Source organism: Medicago truncatula, chromosome 7 (assembly GCF_003473485.1).
Source record: "Medicago truncatula cultivar Jemalong A17 chromosome 7, MtrunA17r5.0-ANR, whole genome shotgun sequence".
Lineage (NCBI taxonomy): Eukaryota > Viridiplantae > Streptophyta > Magnoliopsida > Fabales > Fabaceae > Medicago > Medicago truncatula.
In genome coordinates, this window is record NC_053048.1 from 51,079,041 (window position 1) to 51,099,858 (window position 20,818).

The 20,818-nt window shown below is 31.4% G+C and overlaps 2 protein-coding genes across 2 annotated transcripts; one reads left to right on the top strand and one right to left on the bottom strand.

Moving 5' to 3' along the window:
- Positions 1-1,672: 1,672 nt before the first annotated feature.
- LOC11442029 (spermatogenesis-associated protein 20) lies at positions 1,673-8,247 on the top strand. The gene is made up of 15 exons (XM_003625832.4): positions 1,673-2,061; positions 2,159-2,231; positions 2,599-2,620; positions 2,716-2,794; positions 2,909-2,941; positions 3,212-3,360; positions 3,547-3,703; positions 4,010-4,250; positions 4,439-4,680; positions 5,688-5,951; positions 6,187-6,297; positions 6,748-6,972; positions 7,058-7,261; positions 7,422-7,598; positions 7,686-8,247. The coding sequence occupies exons 1-15, from the start codon at positions 1,840-1,842 to the stop codon at positions 7,881-7,883; spliced, it is 2,397 nt and encodes a 798-aa protein (XP_003625880.2). The 5' UTR covers positions 1,673-1,839; the 3' UTR covers positions 7,884-8,247.
- Positions 8,248-9,396: 1,149 nt separating this feature from the next.
- On the bottom strand, positions 9,397-10,147 carry LOC11430690 (histone H2AX). The gene has a single exon (XM_003625833.3). It carries the CDS (start codon positions 9,977-9,979, stop codon positions 9,551-9,553), a length of 429 nt encoding a protein of 142 aa, XP_003625881.1. The 5' UTR covers positions 9,980-10,147; the 3' UTR covers positions 9,397-9,550.
- Positions 10,148-20,818: the final 10,671 nt, after the last annotated feature.

Consider the following 20,818-nt stretch of genomic DNA (forward strand, 5'->3'; position numbering starts at 1 on the left):
GTGTAAATTCAGTTTACTTACGTTCAATCTAGGTTAATGTAAATTAAGTTTACTTATGTTCAATTTAGGTTAATGTAAATTAAGTTTACTTATCTTCAATTTAGGTTAATGTAAATTTAGTTTACGTGTGTATATAGTATGTATATAAGAGGTTAGTGTAAATTTGAGTTTACTTACGTTCAATCTAGGTTAATGTAAATTAAGTTTACTTACGTTCAATTTAGGTTATTTAGTTTACGTATGTATATAGTATGTATATAAGAGGTTAGTGTAAATTCAGTTTACTTACGTTCGATCTAGGTTAATGTAAATTAAGTTTACTTATATTCAATTTAGGAGTATATTAGTCATTCTGGGGTGTAACTTGTTTTTTTTGGAGTGTGACTAGCACCAGTCTTATGGTTGAGACGAAAGGAAAAACGTGTATGTATATACCATGGTCTTTGGGTTAACTATGGATATTTATTAGTTGATTTAGTCAATTAATTTTACAACTAAAAGTTATAATAATAATATTTATCAATTCAAATTTATAATTTCAAAAATTACAAAAAGTTACAAAAATAATCTAATAGGTTAAATTACAAGAAAATTGATTTAAGTTATTTAAAAAATTAAATAAATGGCTCAAAAAACATTAAATTAATTTTTATATAAGGTTTCTCACTTACGGGTATTTTGATACATTTTAATATAATCAACAGTTCTTTCTTCTCTATCTCTTCTATCTTTCTCTTATACCAAACAACCTATCAAATCAACTCTATTTTTCACTTATTTCTCTCTTTTCAAACTCTCTCTCTCACCTATTTTTCTCTTCACAATTTCTCTTCTAAACCAAACACACCCTTAAGGATCCTAAATTTAGTAATTACTACTAATATTCTTTTACAAATCAACTATTACAATTCCAAATGCATTGAATATATGGATTTTTATAAAGACTTACCATCTAAGATCAGAGTGTCTCGAGGCATTTGTTAGTGTTTCCCATAAACAACTATATGAAGAATGTTTAAACGGTTTTTTAGTTGAAAATATTTTTGTAGAAACAAGTGATTAATCTAAATTAATCAAAAATAAATAAATAGATGACCAGGAACATTGTCCGAAAACAAAAAGATATATTTTTTTAATAGATGTTAAGATAAATAACTATTGAAACCCACGTATATAAGTGAAAGGGTCGGAACACGAGACATTAGACCTAATAATTTTAATATTTTTACCGATTCAACTATTTCTAACAAACAACAAAAAAGATATTTAATCTTATTAAACATTTTGGTTGGTACAATGCTCTTGAACATTAGCATTTCTTTCCTAAAAACTTATTTTATTAATAGATAAAATTGTAGTAACTATTGAGAATCTGTTAAAAAATAATTATCGAAAACCCACACAAAATTTTGATTCAACAATTTTAATATTTGCTCGTTTTTTTTTTTGGTCAAATAATTTGGTGGTTAAAACTCATACAATTTAATTGTGGAAGAGTAACGTGTTAGAATTCAAACCCTGATCCCTATATATAATATGAAATATCATACCAACTAAGCTAAACTTACGGGATTGATATTTGCTTTACAAACTTGTACTTCATTTTATTAATTTTAATATTCCATAAAATATATTTATCCACTTATAGAAAAGACAAGGAGAAACAAGAACCACTTGTCCTAAAGGAAGACATTCCAAGTGTTGAGGAGAGTACATGGCAACTCACCAAGGACTTTGAGTTCGAAACAAAAATAACACAAGAGTGACAACTAACTAGTGTGTTCTGTTAATAACTTACCAAATTCGCTTCTACGTTAGTACACATTTCTATCATATTCTATGCTTCATCAAAGGTCTATAAGCGTTCTTAATCGCTTTTTCTATCATAACCAAAAACACTTCCCCACATCAACGAAATTTCGAACCCCTTTCAAATTCTCACGTGTTACACTTCCGAAGGTTCTATCAATGGCAACATCATCTCATTCCGATCAACACAAGTTTACCAATCGACTTGCCTCAGAACAAAGCCCTTATCTTCTTCAACACGCTCATAACCCTGTATGTATCTTCTAATTCTTCCCTAATTTCATTTTTATTTTTTTCAGTATCACTTAATTTTCATTGATTAATTAATAACTCGTTCATTTAATTTAAGGTTGATTGGTATCCATGGGGTGAAGAAGCTTTCGCTGAAGCACGCCGCAGAGATGCTCCTATCTTCTTATCAAGTATATAATTCTCCACTTTTTCTAATTTTAAATTAATAGTTTCCTAATTTTGTTTTTTATTGTTAAATATATTTTTAATCCCAATAAAATTTTGAGTTTTTAAGTTTTGTCCTACATAAATTTTATTCAATTTTAGTCCTTGTTTTAAAAAATTTACAAAATAAACGAATGTTGTTAGCCCTGTCTGTATTTGGCACCTTTGGAATAAAATTGAACAAAATTCATATAGGGACTAAACTTGAAAAACCGTGAGTTTTATAGAGACTAAAAACATATTTGACCCTTTATTTTGAGGAAAATTTGGTTGTGTAATTAACCTCTGGTTTTGTATGTGGTGATGTGGTTCTAATGGCAATTTGATTTGAAGTCGGGTACAGCACTTGTCATTGGTATGTGTGGATTAAAACTGTTACTTTTGATGTCAATTTTTTTTTTTTTTTTTGAGTTTATTTTGACATTTGATATTTTGGAAATTTTGATTAAGGTGTCATGTTATGGAGGTTGAGTCTTTTGAGGATGAGGGAATTGCCAAGTTGTTAAATGATTGGTTTGTTAGCATTAAGGTAAATCACCCCTTTATGTTTTTCTATTGCTTTGAGTTCTTATATCAACAATCACCATTACTGAACAAGTTGCTCTACTTTGTTCCATGCCAATGCCATTATCAATTCCAATAGGTGGATCGAGAGGAGCGGCCAGATGTTGATAAGGTAACTTAATTCTCCATTTAATTTATACTTATGTAAGGTTTTATCAGGTGAGAGCATGATCTATCTATTTATCAATCTATCTATAATGACACTCAGAAGGATAATAACTGTTCTATATTAAGGGATAGAATAGATGATTTTTAACTTTTTAATAAACTATCCTTAATTTTTGTAAAAGTCTCTGGAATTTGAATGGTTAAGATGCTTATAGAAATTATAGGGTGTTCCACTGCTAATAAGATGTACTAAAAGATTTTTTTCTCTGCGCAGGTATACATGACGTATGTGCAGGCTTTGTATGGTGGAGGAGGTTGGCCCCTGACTGTGTTTCTTTCACCCGACTTGAAACCTTTAATGGGTGGAACTTACTTTCCCCCCGAAGATAAATATGGCCGGCCTGGATTTAAGACTATACTCAGGTTAGAATTATTGTACATGTTTGCTTAAGTCATCAACATACTTGCACTCTCGTTCTCAATAACTTCGGTGGATTGCTTGTCACTGTTTGCTAAGTTATAGAACTTAAGGTCAATGGTTTAAAATCATTATTCTGGCTCTTGGAGTTCTTACTTGTATACTATTTGTTTTGTTCCTATTTTATCCAGAAAGGTAAAAGAGGCTTGGGAAAATAAGAGGGATATGCTAGTTAAGAGTGGAACATTTGCAATTGAACAGCTTTCTGAGGCACTGTCTAGTAGTTCGAATTCTGATAAGTTACCTGATGGTGTTTCTGAAGATGCATTACGTCTATGCTCAGAGCAGGTAAGGCTGTGTGCATCGGCTTTTGTTTACTTTTTCAATTTCAAATTTGTTAGCATGCCCCCCTCCATTTCTTAGACACAAGGGAATATAAGGAAAAGGAAAAAATGGTTTCTGTGAATCGAGTCTTGCTATCCTGTGTTTTCTCTTTTCTGTATATGAGGAACAGGGGAAAGTAGGGAATTGTCAAAAACACAATAATCTTGTTTTCTCATTTATAAAAGTTTATTTAATTTAAGGCTGATAAATACTAGTGTTTGTAACTTATAAGAATCTTGAGTATAATTCTATCTTACTATTTTCTTTAAGCTCTCTGAGAACTATGATTCAGAATACGGTGGTTTTGGATCTGCACCAAAATTTCCAAGACCGGTTGAGATCAACTTGATGCTTTACAAATCTAAAAAGTTGGAGGATACCGGAAAGTTAGATGGAGCTAACAAAAGTCAGAAAATGGTTTTCTTTACCTTGCAATGCATGGCAAAAGGAGGCGTCCACGATCATGTTGGAGGAGGGTTTCACAGATATAGCGTGGATGAATGCTGGCATGGTAATTTTTTCTTGGACAGCCATCAGTTGTATCTGATAAGTCTATGAGCTAGAATGTATAGAAGTATACATATGCAAATTTTTGAGCATTTTGATTTTTCCATGTTAATTGGGATGTGCTGTACTATTCAGTGCTCTCTATTCTCAAATGTTAAGATATTTATTCGTTGAGCTCTTATACCCATGCAGTTCCACATTTTGAGAAGATGCTTTATGATCAAGGGCAGCTTGCTAATGTTTATTTAGATGCTTTTTCTATCACAAAAGACACCTTCTATTCATCTTTATCACGGGATATCCTGGACTATTTGAGGAGAGACATGATTGGTCCAGAAGGTGAAATTTTTTCAGCAGAGGATGCTGACAGTGCGGAGAATGAAGGGGATACACGAAAAAAGGAAGGAGCCTTTTACGTATGGACCAGCAAAGAGGTCTGTCATTCAAGTTTTATCTGCCTCGTAATATATTTCTTATGGCTAATTGCATTTTAGGTCTCTGAAAACACAATATTTATAGAATAAACTAGACCATGAATTTCTAAAAAAACCAATTCAAAAGTCTAAACTCCAAATCACCGTATCTCTAAGTTCTAAGTGCGTTCAAGCGCTAATAGGCGAACATGGACAAGATAAATAAAGGGTCAAGGAGTGGAGTGATGAGGAGGTGGAGAGTTCGATCCCTACTCCCAGCATAATACGAACAATACTAACACTGACCCTTTAAAACAAAAGGTGTCAAGGCATGATAAGTGAGTGTCGAAATTGAGTGGGTTAAGTTGAATATTCTCCAAGATTGTGATTGTCTTGTTTATATGATAAAAGTGTTTTTTGATGTCTGACTTTTTAAAAGTATATTTTGCAATCATTCCATAAACATATCGCTAAATAATCTGAAGTGTTTTTATGTATGCATTTGCTGATTTTTTTAATGAAAAAAATTCTTATTTCTTTAAAAGGGTAAATAGTTAAGTAAATGATTTGAACACATTATAAAAATCTTACTATAATAAGAACAGAAATATTATAATACTATTTATATTCATTTAAATAGGTCAGCCTTTTAGGCCTATGAGGCTTTTTAGATGGCTAGTAGCTTGATCTTTTTAGCTGAATAGGTTTGTAAAAAAAAAAACTTGGTCTTATCTATTTAAAAAAAAACTAGCTGCCTAATGTAGGCTTGGCCCGTAATCCCGTAGATAGCCTGACTTATATTCACCGCTTTATTGGACTTCCAAATTGAATATTAAAGTTAATAACGAGCAAATAAATCATGGAGATCATTTTTCCTAAATAAAAATTTTGGTTTAAGCTTTGATATCTGTTTTTCGGAACATATCTACGTCTTTTCCTACATTGTTTTAATTTCTCGTAAGGTGGTGTAATTAATGATCAAGTTTCCAAATTTTTAACTGGCTCTTAACCTGGTTTGTTCTCTTTAGGTTGAAGACTTACTTGGAGAACATGCTGCTCTTTTTGAGGAGCACTATTACATAAAACAAATGGGTAACTGTGACCTATCTGAAATGAGTGATCCTCACAATGAATTCAAAGGAAAGAATGTCCTGATTGAGAGAAAGGACTCTTCAGAAATGGCATCAAAATATGGCATGTCAATTGAGACATATCAAGAAATTCTTGGAGAATGCAGGCGTAAGTTGTTTGAAGTAAGGTTGAAGCGCCCAAAGCCACATTTGGATGATAAGGTATTAGGTATTTCCCTTAGGCAATCTATTTATTTAGGTTCCACCAGTAGCGATTTAGGTTTGAATCTTTTAATCTAGCTCTTCTAAAGTGAGCAACTCACTTAGGACTGTAAAGTGAGTAATGTAACTGTTGATGAACAAACTATGGTTAATATTATATTTACATGCATCGCAAGATTTTCTCATTTTTTTTATATGGTCGCAACTCTCAAGACAAAATACCCTATGCTTGTAGGTTATTGTATCTTGGAATGGACTGGTTATCTCATCTTTTGCTAGGGCTTCTAAGATTCTAAAGGGTGAAGCTGAAGGGATCAAATTCAACTTTCCTGTTGTCGGCACTGAAGTAAGTTTTGTCCTCAATTATTACAGTTGTAATTTTGACAAAACAGTAATTAATATTACTTTGAAAATGACAATTAAAACGAACAAAAAAATTACAAAAGCCCGACACTTAATTAGGAAAAGACGGAGTAGTGAGAAAGCCTTTGATGTTTTATTCCAGCTTAATGACTACCAATATTTAAAAAGATGGGAAACGGTCCTCTTATTATGTTGCTTCTGGAAGATGTCTGTAAACTATCGTCGCCATAAGTGTACAATTTTATACTGTTAATCATAATTCTTGCTTTGGACAACGAGTGGTTTCTGGCTTTCTTGATGGGAATTGCCGGTTGAAAGTATGAAGAAATTGTGGGTGAGGCTGTTGGGGGAACACGTAGCAAAATTGACTCTTTTCTGCTCAGTAATTGATTATGTATTTAATTTTCTCCTCCTTTTGATTGTGAAATTCCAGCCAAAGGAGTACTTGAGAATAGCAGATAAAGCAGCATCCTTTATAAAGAATCAACTTTACAACACAGAGACTCACAGACTACAACATAGTTTCAGAAATTCTCCATCTAAAGCTCCTGGTTTCTTGGATGATTATGCCTTTTTGATTTCTGGATTACTCGATCTCTATGAATTCGGAGGTGAAATCAACTGGCTTTTATGGGCCATTGAATTGCAGGAAACCCAGGTAAAGATTGATGTCTGGACTTGATGGACGTTTCGGTGTTTTTCTTGCCAGGACTTAAGTTGCTAATGAGATGAACTGCTTGCAGGATACTTTGTTTCTTGACAAGGATGGTGGTGGATATTTCAATAATACGGGAGAAGATTCTTCGGTTCTTCTCCGTGTGAAGGAAGACCATGACGGGGCAGAACCCTCAGGGAACTCTGTCTCCGCGTTAAATCTTATAAGGTTGGCTTCATTGGTTTCTGGAAGTAAGGCTGAGCATTATAAGCGAAACGCTGAACATCTATTGGTATGTAAAACCCTCCTCTCTTTCCTCATAAAAAAAAAATAGTTTCTCCTTGTTTATGCGCTAGTTGGATATGATTATTATTGGGAATGAATATATTATCTACCAGGTGACCACTAGATCAGTTGCAACTAACTAGGATTCCCTTTAAACGGTATTGCAGGCAGTTTTTGAGAAAAGATTGAAAGATACGGCTATGGCGGTGCCTTTAATGTGTTGTGCAGCAGACATGCTGCGTGTACCTTCCCGTAAGCAAGTGGTATTGGTGGGTGAAAGGACTTCCGAGGAATTTGAAAGCATGCTTGGTGCAGCTCACGCATTATATGATCCCAATAGAACAGTGAGTGAAGTTATTCGTTATAAAGTTAATGTCTCCATGTTTATGTATGGTTGTCAACAATAATATTTGCGTTGGTGTTAATTGCAGGTTATTCATATAGATCCCAACAACAAAGAAGAGATGGATTTTTGGGAAGTAAATAACAGCAATATTGCTTTGATGGCGAAGAATAACTATTCAGGCAGCAAGGTTGTAGCTCTTGTATGCCAAAACTTCACATGTAGTGCCCCTGTCACTGATCATTCGTCACTTGAAGCTTTGCTCTCCCAAAAACCCTCCTCATAGTTGAATAAAGATATTTGGGATTCATGAGGGGGGAAAAGTGCATGCCAGTCAAAGCTCCCTCTTAAATTTCCCCCTTGCTTGGTAGTTGGTATACATATAACTTATTAGTTCTAACTACTGTATCAAATAAAAGTAGATGTTGAGCTAGATGATTGTAAATATACTCAAGTGGTTGGCCTGTGCACAAGAGTCTTGAAATTCTCTTCAAAATTCACACAGAATGAAGAAAGTGTATGTGTACTTTTGTGTAGGTCACTTTTGAAACAGGTTTAAATGTTCCATTTGCTCCTTCCAAATATTTATTTTGTTGTGTCCTTGTAAAAGTAACTTTTTACTCACATTGTGGTTTTGGTCCTTGTTTTTATGTTTTAGTCTATGCAATTTTTTATTTTTTTTTGGTACAAGTCTATGCAAAATTTAACTATATTGAAATTGGTTTAAGTAGCATAGAAATATTTGACTATATTCCCCTTCGACATGATTGAGATAAATGACTAAAATAAAAGTTGCAACATACTTACAGAGACCTATTCATATATAATTATTACAGTGACTTGAATATAGTATTTGTTTTTCTCCGTGAATGAACCGCAGTAACAAAATCATAGCTTGGCTAACTACATGTTTGAGTTACATGTGAGATTGACGAAATCACATTAAATTATCGTATTATAGTGATTTTAATGGAAACTACACCTTGGAGCTTTCAAACATTGTCATGTTTTGTTGGAGTAAAACACAATTTTCTTTATTTAAATTAGGGTCATTTTGACAAAAATAAACAATGACATATCCTTTTAACTTGAAGTTTGAGTATGAGAACATATAGTCAATTTGCATCAAATCAAGTTTGACTTTAATCATCGGACCGTGTGATTATTAGGATAAGACAAAAACGGATAGGATGGGATGGGATGTGCAGTTGTGCACCTCACAGTAAACTAGATAAAATAATACTGCCATATTTTCTTTATTTGAAAATTATACTAGCACATTGTATTTGATATGAATATGTCAATAGTGATAATATATACATCCAATAAAAAGATAAAACACTACCCATGTGACAAATATATATATTGAGAGGAATTTTTTTTTAGTTTAGAATTTTTCAAATAATTTAAACAAAAAAATTACACAATTCTTAAAAATCGTGTTTATTCTCATGTTTTTATCCAATTTGAAGATTTTAATATTATTTTTAATTTTTAAATCTAATTTTTATATGCAGTTGATCACTTTGATTCTATCTCACTAACATGTGCCACAAGTGGTGATGGTGTCACAACCTTTCATTTTCTCAAACAAGGAAGACCCACGTAGCCCTACTATTTTTTCGTCACATTATTATCTCAAATTTAAATTGTCAACACCTGTGAATTTCTTAAGTTATATTTCAACTTAGTAGTTTACGGGTCAAAATACCAAAATAAGTGATGTAAATATCTAATTTTAAATTGTTTCTGTCACAATTGTATCCTTGCTTAACAATTTTCAACCTCAAGACAAAACCTAACAATAAACAGCAATTATTAACTGTAAATTAAAAATCAAACATTGGTAAACATTTCCCCTTTGAAGTGATTAAAAATTAATCAAACATGTAAATGTTACAACTGCATCATCACAATAAAACTAAGATCTACTCAAAACAGCACACAGAAACCCTAAAACTCTTGAGAAGCAGATCCAATTTCCCCTTTCCCTTTTCCAACTTTCTTAGGAAGCAATGTCTGATGAATATTGGGCAAAACACCACCATTAGCAATGGTTACAGCTCCCAAAAGCTTGCTGAGTTCTTCGTCATTCCTCACAGCAAGCTGAATATGCCTTGGAACAATTCGATTCTTCTTGTTGTCCCTGGCAGCGTTACCAGCCAATTCCAAAACCTCAGCAGCGAGATACTCAAGTACGGCAGAGAGGTAGACCGGAGCACCGGCGCCGACACGTTCAGCGTATTTTCCGGCCTTGAGGAATCTTGCGATTCTTCCAACGGGGAATTGAAGACCGGCTTTTGAAGATCTTGAAACGGATTTCGAGGCTTTTGGTTTGCCTCTTCCTCCTTTGGTGGTTGTTGTGGCACCTTTGGAACTCATTTTCGGATTGAATTTGGAGAAATTGAAAACCCTAAATCTTAATTTTGGGACTGAAAATCAGAGAGAGAGAGAGAGAGAGAAGACTGTGAATTGTGAAGACGATGAAGTGTTGTTATATAGGAATCCAAGCTTTGCGCTTATTGGTTGAGAGGGTAAGGCACGGATCGCCAGCGTGGCACTTCCATTGGCGGGAAAACCAAATATTTTTTTGCGTTTTGTGGTATCCCAAGCTTTGCGTTTATTGGTCAACAGAGTAAGGCACGGATTGCCAGCGTGGAATTTCTCCCTTAGATTCACAGGAACCCACGTTTTTTTTGTGGCATTCGCCTGTTTTGTTGTCTAATCTACATCTAAATTAGGTGAAGTGAAATGACGTAAAAATTGTGTATAAAAACAGAGATAATACATTCATAAAATATTTCTTTAAACTAAACATCGTTTCTTTCCGCTCTATTAACAAAGAATATTGATGAAGGTCTGTTTGGTAAGGCACTTCAATGAAGTTATAGTTTAGTTTATAAGTTTGTAAAAAAAGTTTTGTTTTATAATATTTTTTCACCACGAGTTTATAAGTTATTTTTCAGACGCCGTTCTAAATAGCGTTTGAGTTTATAGTTTATAGTTTATCATTTTTTATTACATTTTTACTCTTATTATTTTAATGAAAATCCACTTTTACCCTTAATGTTCATTAATTACGTATATGATATAGAAAATAAAACGAGGCTAGCTATTAAATTAACGTGTACATTTTAGTTTTGAGTCTATGTGAACAACATCAAGTATGGTACAGGCACTTCAAAATTAATAATATACGATCTTTTTATAGCAATTTCTTTTTTTAGAACAAGAAACAAGAAATATTTTTGCTCAATATTTATAATTTTTATCGGTCAGTTGAACCGCTGATATTATCAAATATTTTAATTAACTTATCAGCTATCTGTCATCGGTCATAAGCTATCAGCTACATGTTACCGGTCATCAGTTATAAGCTATCAGCTACCAGCTAGCGCTTATCAGCTATCCGCTATTTTTTATAAGATAAAGAAGGTTTAAGTTTTTTTAAAAACTTATTTAAATAAAAAAAGTCAGGACACGAGCCATATAAAGGTCTATCAGGCCGATATACTTAAGGAAATGTGAATAATTAATATTGTTTATTACTGATATTAATTTTATTATATTTTGCACTTTAAATTAAATTATAAATTTGTTAACTTTTCAGTAATTTAAACTCATCATGATACATTAATTTTTCATATTTAAGTGTATTATTGTAAACTATAATTAAAATATGATATAAATTCTCCAAATAATCATGTTAAATATCAAAAGGGAGTTTAATCGCATTGGTCTATTAGTTCGCTATTCTATTCAAACTCATATCATATTACTTATTTAAAAATATTCATATGAAATATGTTTTTAAACAGGCTAGCAGGCCACATCGAGCTTTCAAGAGGTCCAAAAAATAAGACTACAACAGGCTGCATGTTAGACTTAGGCCTTAAAATTTTCGACTGACTAAGCTTGGGCCTTACAAAGCCTAGCTCGACCTAGCCTGTTCTCACGCTTAACAAAGAACAATAAAGTTGTAAAACATAATTACATGAAGGCAGGGCCGGCCCATAGCCCGTCGAGGCTAATATTTTTTTTTTTATATGTAAGACACGAAAATAATAGTTATATATCTATTAAAAGCAATTTATTTCAATTTGGACACCTTGCTTGAGTGGCATGGTCACTTTTTTGTTGAGTGTGAGGTCATGTGTTCAAGACCCACCAAAGTGTGATTTCTAATTTTTTTTTTTAAAATGACTTATTTATTTTTTTGGGGTCTAGAATTTAATTTTTTTTTGCATCCCTTATAAAATTAAAACCGGACCTATGAATTTGTTAAGACGGCCATGCATGAAGGTTGGAATTAAAAGAAAAAGATATTAAACTAAAACACAATATTTTATGGCAAATATTTTTTTACCCATCAACAAAATATCTCTCTTCTACTATTTATGTTATAAATAATAAAAGATAAATAAATAATTATGATTAATGTTGATTGTCATTTCAGCGTAACTAACCTTGCCAACATTTTGTTCATGGGAATCTAGTAGTCACTTTTTTCTATATATGGTCAAAATTAAGTTTTTTTTTTTTTTTTTTTATAAAGTACGTTATTGTTTCTATTGTTTTGGATTGGTCTACCATTGTTGCAGATTGATTGTATTTTATTGTGATTTAACTAATTTTTTAATTGATAATTTGAATAATGTTATAAAAATGATAAAAACAATTAAAATGAAGGGTAAAAATGGAAAGAAAAAATATAAATTAAAATGATATATCTCTTTTATATATTAGTATAGATACAACTTCGCATTAAGGAAGAAAAAAACACAACTTTGTAAAGGAGATATATCATTTTAATTTGTATTTTTTCTTCGCATTAAGGAAGAAAAAACACAACTTTGTCTCTTAGATAGATGTTGGGTGCTTCCTTAAAAAAAAAAAAAAAATAGATGTCGGGTGCTAATTATTAATGGGATTTGAATTTTAGTTCACATCTTGTGGAAGACTGGCTTCTTCAACTAAATTAAATAATATCAATTATTAAAAATATAAAAGATTGAATTAAGTGATGGATACAACCAACTTGATGTTATGAATATGCAAAGAATTTAGGTTCGATATTAAGAGTCGGAAGATAGTTCAACTTTGGTAAAAGAAATTATATTTATCGTTGTTGAGTAGAGGATATCAGTCTCGTAGTATACTCAAATGGGTGGGCAAAAATTTGTTTGACGAGCCTGCACTTTTTGTACTTGTAGAGATATATGGCTGTGCTCGCGATTTTTGGATATCAAACCATTAATTGATTTGAATCGTCAATCTTTGAACTCTCGATTTTTATTCTTGGGAAGGGAAAAAATGAGTAAAAACCCTTTTCGAGACTTTGGATTCGGGGGTTGGTTATGCGAAGTGAAAGTGCTAGCATCCTAAGCATCTACGGTATTTCGTAGGAACCTCTTACCTAGATTATCTTGTGCTAAGCTACTTGTTTATTTGAAAAATTATTGCCTAATGTCTGAGTGAAAGAATGGAGGGAGAAGAAGTATGTTTTTGGTTATTTTTATTTGATTTGGGAGGACAAGTCCTCTGCCTACGTACCCTTTTTGGGAAAGGGATCAAAACCGACGTAGTTCCACTCAAAAATTTCTTTGGTGGGTTAGGTTGATTTTAAGATTTTTTCGAAAATGGGTTTTAAGAAGAGAAAGAGGCCTCAAGGCATGAGATAAAAGAAATGAGTGAGGTTGATTGATTTTAAATTTTGAAAATGATTGAAGTTGAATTAAAATTGATTAAAAATTTGATTAAGGAAATAAAGAGAAAATGTTGCTAAGAAAAAAGATTTTTTGAATTTGACATATTTGATTTTTTTTGAAAAATGATTTTTTTCTAAACTAACGGTGAAAACTAACGTAACGTCGTAAAAAAATAACGGAAAGCGGTAAATAAAATGTGGTAGTGTCGGTGCTTGTGTTACCTACATTATTACATCAATTCCTAAATACAACCCTAGGGCCTTTATGCCAAAATAAAATGCGAGAAATAAAATTACATCAATTCCCTATTTATACATACTAAGTCAATGACAAAATAAAATGATGAGAAAATTAAATGTGCATGCTATGATTCAAGACAAAAATTAAATGGTTAGTAATCACAAGAAATATTATGGTGAATGAGACATAAGAAATAATAAGCAAGAATTAAGACAAATAAAAAATTAAGGTCATCATATAAGAAATAAACAAAAAAACCATAAAAAGAAAACAAATAGAAAGGATTTTTAAAATTAGAGAAAATTAAAATAGTGAGAAAAATATTTTTTGGAATTTTTCTAAACACAAAAATGTCAAAAAGTGTAAAAAACAGTATTTAAAAAAATAAAGATAATTGAAATAAAAAATAATAAAACATTGGCTCAGCAGGATTAATTCTGGACCATTGGATGAATCCAGAGGTCCAGATCTGAATCCCAAAATCTCATCACAGCCATTGGATCAAAGATCCAAGGGTTAAAAAAAAACACAAAAATAGAGAAGGTAACAATAGAAAGCACAGCGACCGTCAGATCAACGATCTGACGGCTCAAACAGAAAGCATACCATAGTCCACACAGCAGAATACATACAGAATTTAAAATAGATCAAACAGTGGCCGTCAGATCATGGAACGATCCAGATCTGATGGCTACTAACGCGATGGAGCATTGTATGGTTATGAGTACGCGCGCGTGTGATCCGGCAGAAAGAAATTAGTATAAAAGCAAGTTTAACAAAACAAAACCATAAAACTAAAACACTTCTCTCTCTAAGTTAAACTTAGAGAGAGAAGCTCTCCCCTCCCTCAAGAACACGCGCGCCGGAGAAGATGAAGAGGGGCGGCCGGAGCTGCTCCGGCGCGGTGGTCGGCCGGAGCGCCGCCGCGCCGGATTTTTTTTTTTTTGCTTTTTTTCGAATTTTTTTACATCAAAACACTCCTTTTCCCTTCCTCTACCCGAATCCAAACTCAAAATTTCGAAAACATACACCAAAAATCCTAGATCTACAAATGAAAGTGTGGAAGTTTTACCTCTTTTTCCGGTCTCCTTCTTTCCTAGCTTTTCCGGTCCGGTTCTCTTGTTTTCCCTTGCTACGGTTCGGTTGTTCCTCCCTTTTCCGGTTCGGCGCAGGTTTTTTTGTTCCGGTTCGGCGCAAGCTTTTCTTGTTCCGGTTCGGTTCTGGTTTTCTGCTCCGGTTCGTTTCTCTTTGTTTCAGATCTGTTTGGATGATGATTTGTGTGTATGGATTGATTTGAGGTTTTTTTTTTGTTTTAGTTTTGTGTTGCTGGATTTTTGAATCTATGAACTTTCTTCATATGTTCATGTTATTTCTTTGTAATTTTTAGTGTTTGATCTGAAAAAGGGTTGGAAAAGTAGAAAATGAGTGTTTGTGAATTGCTGCTGATTTTTCTGACGTGAACAGTGATTTCTTCTCTGACCCATTTCCCAATGATTGACAGTGTTTTTATAGTGACAAACTAGGGTTGGCTCTGGTACAAATCAATGACCAAAATGCCCCTGCAGCTGAGACTTGGAGAAAAAGATTTTAACAAATAAATAAATAAATAAAATAAAAACAAAATGCATAAAATAAATAAATAAAAATAAAAAAAGAAAAGAAAAGAAAAGGAAGGAAGTCACTCACGTGACTTTCACTTCTTTGTTGTTTTTGTTTTTTTTTTTTTTCTAAAAAAAATAAAATAAAATAATAATAAACAAACTAACCTAAAAAAAAGAAAATAAAAAGTCCCTTCGAAATCTGACATGAGGTACTTCAAAGTATCCTCCCTGCCGAAATTTCGGTTGAAATGATTAATAAAATACGCCTTTTAACATACAATTAGCCATTTTAAAATGACTTGCCTGTTATGACTAAAAGGATTATAAAATGCGTTTATAAAAATGCAAATGGAGTGATTTTAAATGTTGTAGAAAATGCAAGCGAGGACTTAAATGCAAGATGAAAGTTTTTTTTAAATGATTAATGACGAAAAACACGAGTTTTAAAAGGTAAAAAACGAATAAAAGAGAATCTGAACTATTAAAAAATGTGGACAAAAAAGATTTCAAATGGTCCAAATTTGGGGTATGACAATGGCTAAACTATATTTTTCGCTCTCTAATTTTAAAATGTTGCGATTTTTGCTTCCTATTAAAAAAAATTGATTTTGGTCCCTTTCGTCCCAAAATTGCTAAGAAGACGCCATGTGTCCCAAAAAGGATGTCATAATCGCAACTTTTTTGTAAAGATAAGGGGTCAAAAAACATATTTCTCTTATGTTAGGAGGTCAAAAGAGCATATTTCCCTAAACATGATAGGTCACTTTCGCCATTTTTTTAAATAGGGGGTCAAAATCGCAACGTTTTAAAACTTAGAGGACAAAAGTGCAGTTTAGCCTAGATAAAAAATTTAAGAGAGTTCTTGAGTCCCTAGACGGGAGGGAGGGAGGGAGGGAAGGAGGGAGGGAGAGAGGGAGAGAGAGAGAGAGACTACTTTTGACCATTGGAGCTTAGAATTAAGTTCGTTGATTTTTTTTCTCCATCATTGTTCTCTTATTTGCTAGTTACATCCACTATGGGAAACCAATCTCTCATTGTTTTTTCCCACGTGCACTCTGTAAAAATATTTAATTTTTAGACTCGGCAAGTATATGAGATGTACATCATCATATAAATTTGTTGTGTTGTTAGGTAGATATGTCAACGTATTATGAGGGATAGGGGAGTTATATCTGAATATTAGAAAGTATACGATTGATCATTTTGAACCATTGAATTAGAAGTTATTGAAGTATAATCCCATCACAACTTTATGTTTTATTTTCATTATGTTATTTACAATATTTTTTTTTTCAAATTTGATTTGAACCATGTGTAAAAAGAATAGTTTGAACTAATGTACGGTCTGATACATAATTTTTGATAAACCGACATAATACTTATAGTTGTGCAGTGGATACACAGACATCCTCTTATCGCACACCAAGCCCAGCAGTGTTTGGTGTGAAGGGGTGTGGTGGAAATAAAGTCCTGCATAGATAAAAGAAGGGAGGTAGCTATATAGTGCGAAGAAAATCAAGCACGACAAACACACGATGCATGCAGACGGTGGCATTATATTTTTAAAATAAATAAAAGTGGAAATGTATTACAATCTAAAGCATATCCTACGATTGATATACGTTCTTTGTTTTTTGCCGTTGCATGTATTGTACATAGTAGCTTTTTTCTATTTTTTTTTTTTGAAGTACTTTAAAAGATACTCCCTCTGGTCTCGCATGTAAGCAGCAACGACAAAAAATCTCATGGTCTCAAATATAAACAAAAGTCTACCGGCTAGAATTATTATACATTACACTATTTCAAATTACTTTTAAACTAAATCTCATATTTCAACATTTTCAACAATTTTCAAAGCACTTTTAAGCGTAAAATTGAAAAAGATGTGTTTATGACCGCTTAAATGTTCTTACACAACTTTTTTTAAATGTTTTTTTTTTGCTTACGTATTATGAGATCGGAAGGAATAAATTAATGTCTCACTAAGAGTGACATCTTTACTTTATAAATTGATTTTGTAAAGACGAGTTATATCAAATATAAAAACTTAAAATGAACAATTAAGTGAAATAAAATATAATACTACATAAGATTAAATTAATGAAAAAAAATACAATTAATATATCATTGATATTCCAAGAAAATAAAAGATATGAAGAGAAAAAAAAATGTAAATGTGAGAGACACGTAATATGAGAAGAGAAGTACATAATTTCGACTATTTCCAACCTGAACTTTGACCTCTGTCTTGTATTGATATGTACAGTTGCACGAGATCTTATTTAAGTTTGTTATTATCATGTGAAATAGTATTCTTGACAATTTATCATGCACGTAGTAAATGTTTTGAAGAATCATATCAACTTTGGTGTTTTAAAAACTTAAATAAAAATAAAATGTTAGTGATTATTATTATTATTATTATTTGAGGGGATGTTAGTAATTATTATTATTTTGAAGGAAGTAATTATTATTATTTTGTAACCACTCTATTCTTACATTCTATAATGTGCAGTAGATTTTAAAATGCAATTCTCAGGAATAACATACCCGAGAATGAAAATATGAAAATTTGATTCTTAGGTATTTGTTAAAAAAAGTGTTTGACAAATAACTTGATATTACTGGAAAAATTGGAAGTTACAATTTTTTTTTTAAATCTATGCGTAATATCATGGGAATGCACATTCCCGTCTCTTTACATGGAAATAAATTTATGGGAATAATGAAAGTTATGGGAAGTTACTCCATTCCCAGGAACCTTTATATCCAGGAATATATTTTTCTCAACCTCATAACAAACATGGATATAATCATTCCCTAACCATGTATTCCCGGGAATGTCATTCTTAACCTTAAAAGAAACACCCCTAATTAGTATGGCATGGTATATTCTCTCGCTATATGCTTCGAGAGAGCAATGCTCTATTTTGGGATGTGAATGTGGCTATTGATGAGTGGATACAATTTCCATCACTTTCAACTTCTTCAAGTACAAGGACCCCAACAAAAGCATGAAAGACTAGTACACTACACTTACACTCACGTGTAAAATATTCGTGGTGTGCTGCTCATTTCTTTGTCATGGTCAATGCACTTGCGGGCTACATACATGAACTTTATCAGTTTACCCCCATTTCGAATCTTCATATACTTACCATTTTGAATCCAATATCACGTACTGGTGAAGGACCTGAAGGTTATTTTTAAGTTAAATAAATACAAAGAATAAAACGAGTGATTAATAGCCCAATTTATACGTTATATATATACAAGTGAAATGTATAAATAAATAACAATACGAGGAGCTGTTTTTATTTGTAATAGTATTTTTTTTTGTGAGCTTGTTTATTTATTAATGAAATTAAACCCATCGTAGTATATGAATGGGCAAACTTCATCATTATCTAAAACAACTTGCTTTAATCTTCGGAGAATGATGGATGGTACGAAGCATTGTATTTGAATATAAAATCCGCGAAGAGCAATGTTATTAAATTGAAGGGTTAAATATGTTTTTAATCCCTATAAAATTGAGACCTTCTAAGTTTAGTCCTTATTTAATTTTAATAATTTTTTTAGCCTCTATAAAATTTTTCTGCACTTAGTATTAGTCCCTACTCAATTCAAACTTGTTTAATTATGCTTAAACTCTTAAGTTTTCAAACATGCTTTTGCAAACGTGTTAAGAACAATACTAAAAGTTCCTCCGCAAAAAATGATCGCAAAATTTAATTTCTACGTCCATATTTTTGTTACTTTTATCTTGATGTTTAGTCGTTTTAAAAAATTCATATTTAATTAATTTCAATTTTAAAAATTTTAAATTTTAGTAAATGAACCTTTCATAGTATTCTAAATTTGTCTAAAAAAATTCGCTCAAAAATTTAAGAATTTAAGTATAATTAAACAAACTTTGTATTAACAAGGACTAAAATTATAAGTAAATTGACTAAAAAAGCTATTAAAATTAAATAAAAATTAAACTTAGAAGTTCCCAATTTTATAGGGACCAGAAACATATTTAACCATAAATTGAAACTACATGTTTGTCCATTCTTATTTTTTTTTTGTTTTTGTTTTTGAAGCAAATGGAGCGTAGACGAAAACCATATCCTACACCTTAGATATATTATAATGAACCTGTGGAGTGTGTGTTTGATTCGGCTTCCTTTAAACCACACACACTCCTCAAGCACTATCCAATAAACATGCATACAAGTGCGAGAATACAAGCTTTCATATTTCAAGATGGTGAATAAACCAACCGCCAAACTTGGAGAGATTCAACAGCCCTTTACAATAATTGTAATAAAAATTGATATCATTTTCTTTCCTACAAAACAATCGTATCATTTTCTGAAATTTTCACACTTTTAATTATAATCAAACATATTTTGTAACACATTCCCTTAAAAATATTATCCAAAATTTTTTTAAAAGAAAAATATTATCCAAACATAAACAATACCACAGACACTCATTAAATCTAAGTTTACGAAAAAAATAATGCTAGCTCAAACTTACTTTTACAGACTTTAATTTAGAGACGCTAAAATTTTATGTTTTTGGCATATTTAATTAATTTGAATAAAAAAATTTGAAGAAATTTTATTTCAATAAATCCCCTATTAAAAAAATTCAATAAAATAAAGGAGATAAATCATTATTTTTATATTCCTTAAATTAAAATATATTATTTTTATATGGAAAATATACAAGTTTTGTTATGTTACTTATTTATATTAATTGTAGTTGAGAAAATTAACAATAATAAAAAATAGACAAATATCTAAATTGGTTGCATTGCCTATTTATCACGATGTCGTTGAGAAAGTTAACGATAATAAAAAATAGATAAATATCTAAATTGATTACATTACCTATTTATCACGATGGATATATGATTTCCTTGTGAGATTATTGGTGGGCAGATTAAATTCCTTAAAAAAATAAAATAAAATAACTGATATATTTTGTCTAAATTATAAATATGATATACGAAGAAATTGAATCGTTTAACATAGATTCAAATATAAATGGATACTAGTGAAAATCTTACCACAATCAGGCTATAATTGTTGAATCTTTAATATCATTTATTTACAACGAATCTTTAATATCCTATGTTATAGAATCTTAAGTTAAACATGTTTTTTTTTTTTTTATATATAAATATTACTTAGTTTCTCTAATTTATTTTGCTTTCCATTCACATTTTTGACAAGTTTTACAACACAACAGTATTTTTATTTTTTGACAAATTTTACAACACAATATATGAAACCCTGTATGTGATTATTAAATCAATTCAAACATTTGCCTTTTGCGGTATATACAAACACAATCACTACAAAAACAACATTCCATGGCATTATTCTCCATCAATATAAAACACTCGTATACAGCTTTCCAACCAAGAAAAAGGTGGATATTAAGTAACTTTCAAGTACATTTTTATTATAAGCAAACTTTCAAGTGTTTCTCAACCAATAAACAATTTCACAAGTAGAAATAGAAATATAAAGTTGTGAAAAACAATTCGTCAATTCTATAGGTAATAAATCCAAACAAAATTCAACAATCTAAGCACTATCTACACTCCAATATTCTTTGCTCGTTTAGCATATGACATGTCACATGTGTTTACCTTTGTAGAATCAAAATTCTAT

Coding starts and splice junctions, on each gene's coding strand:
- LOC11442029 (XM_003625832.4), top strand. CDS start 1,840: ATGCTTCATCAAAGGTCTATAAGCGTTCTTAATCGCTTTTTCTATCAT. Junction 2,942..3,211: donor AGCGGCCAGATGTTGATAAG/GTAACTTAATTC, acceptor TTCTCTGCGCAG/GTATACATGACGTATGTGCA. Junction 3,361..3,546: donor GGATTTAAGACTATACTCAG/GTTAGAATTATT, acceptor TATTTTATCCAG/AAAGGTAAAAGAGGCTTGGG.
- LOC11430690 (XM_003625833.3), bottom strand. CDS start 9,979: ATGAGTTCCAAAGGTGCCACAACAACCACCAAAGGAGGAAGAGGCAAA.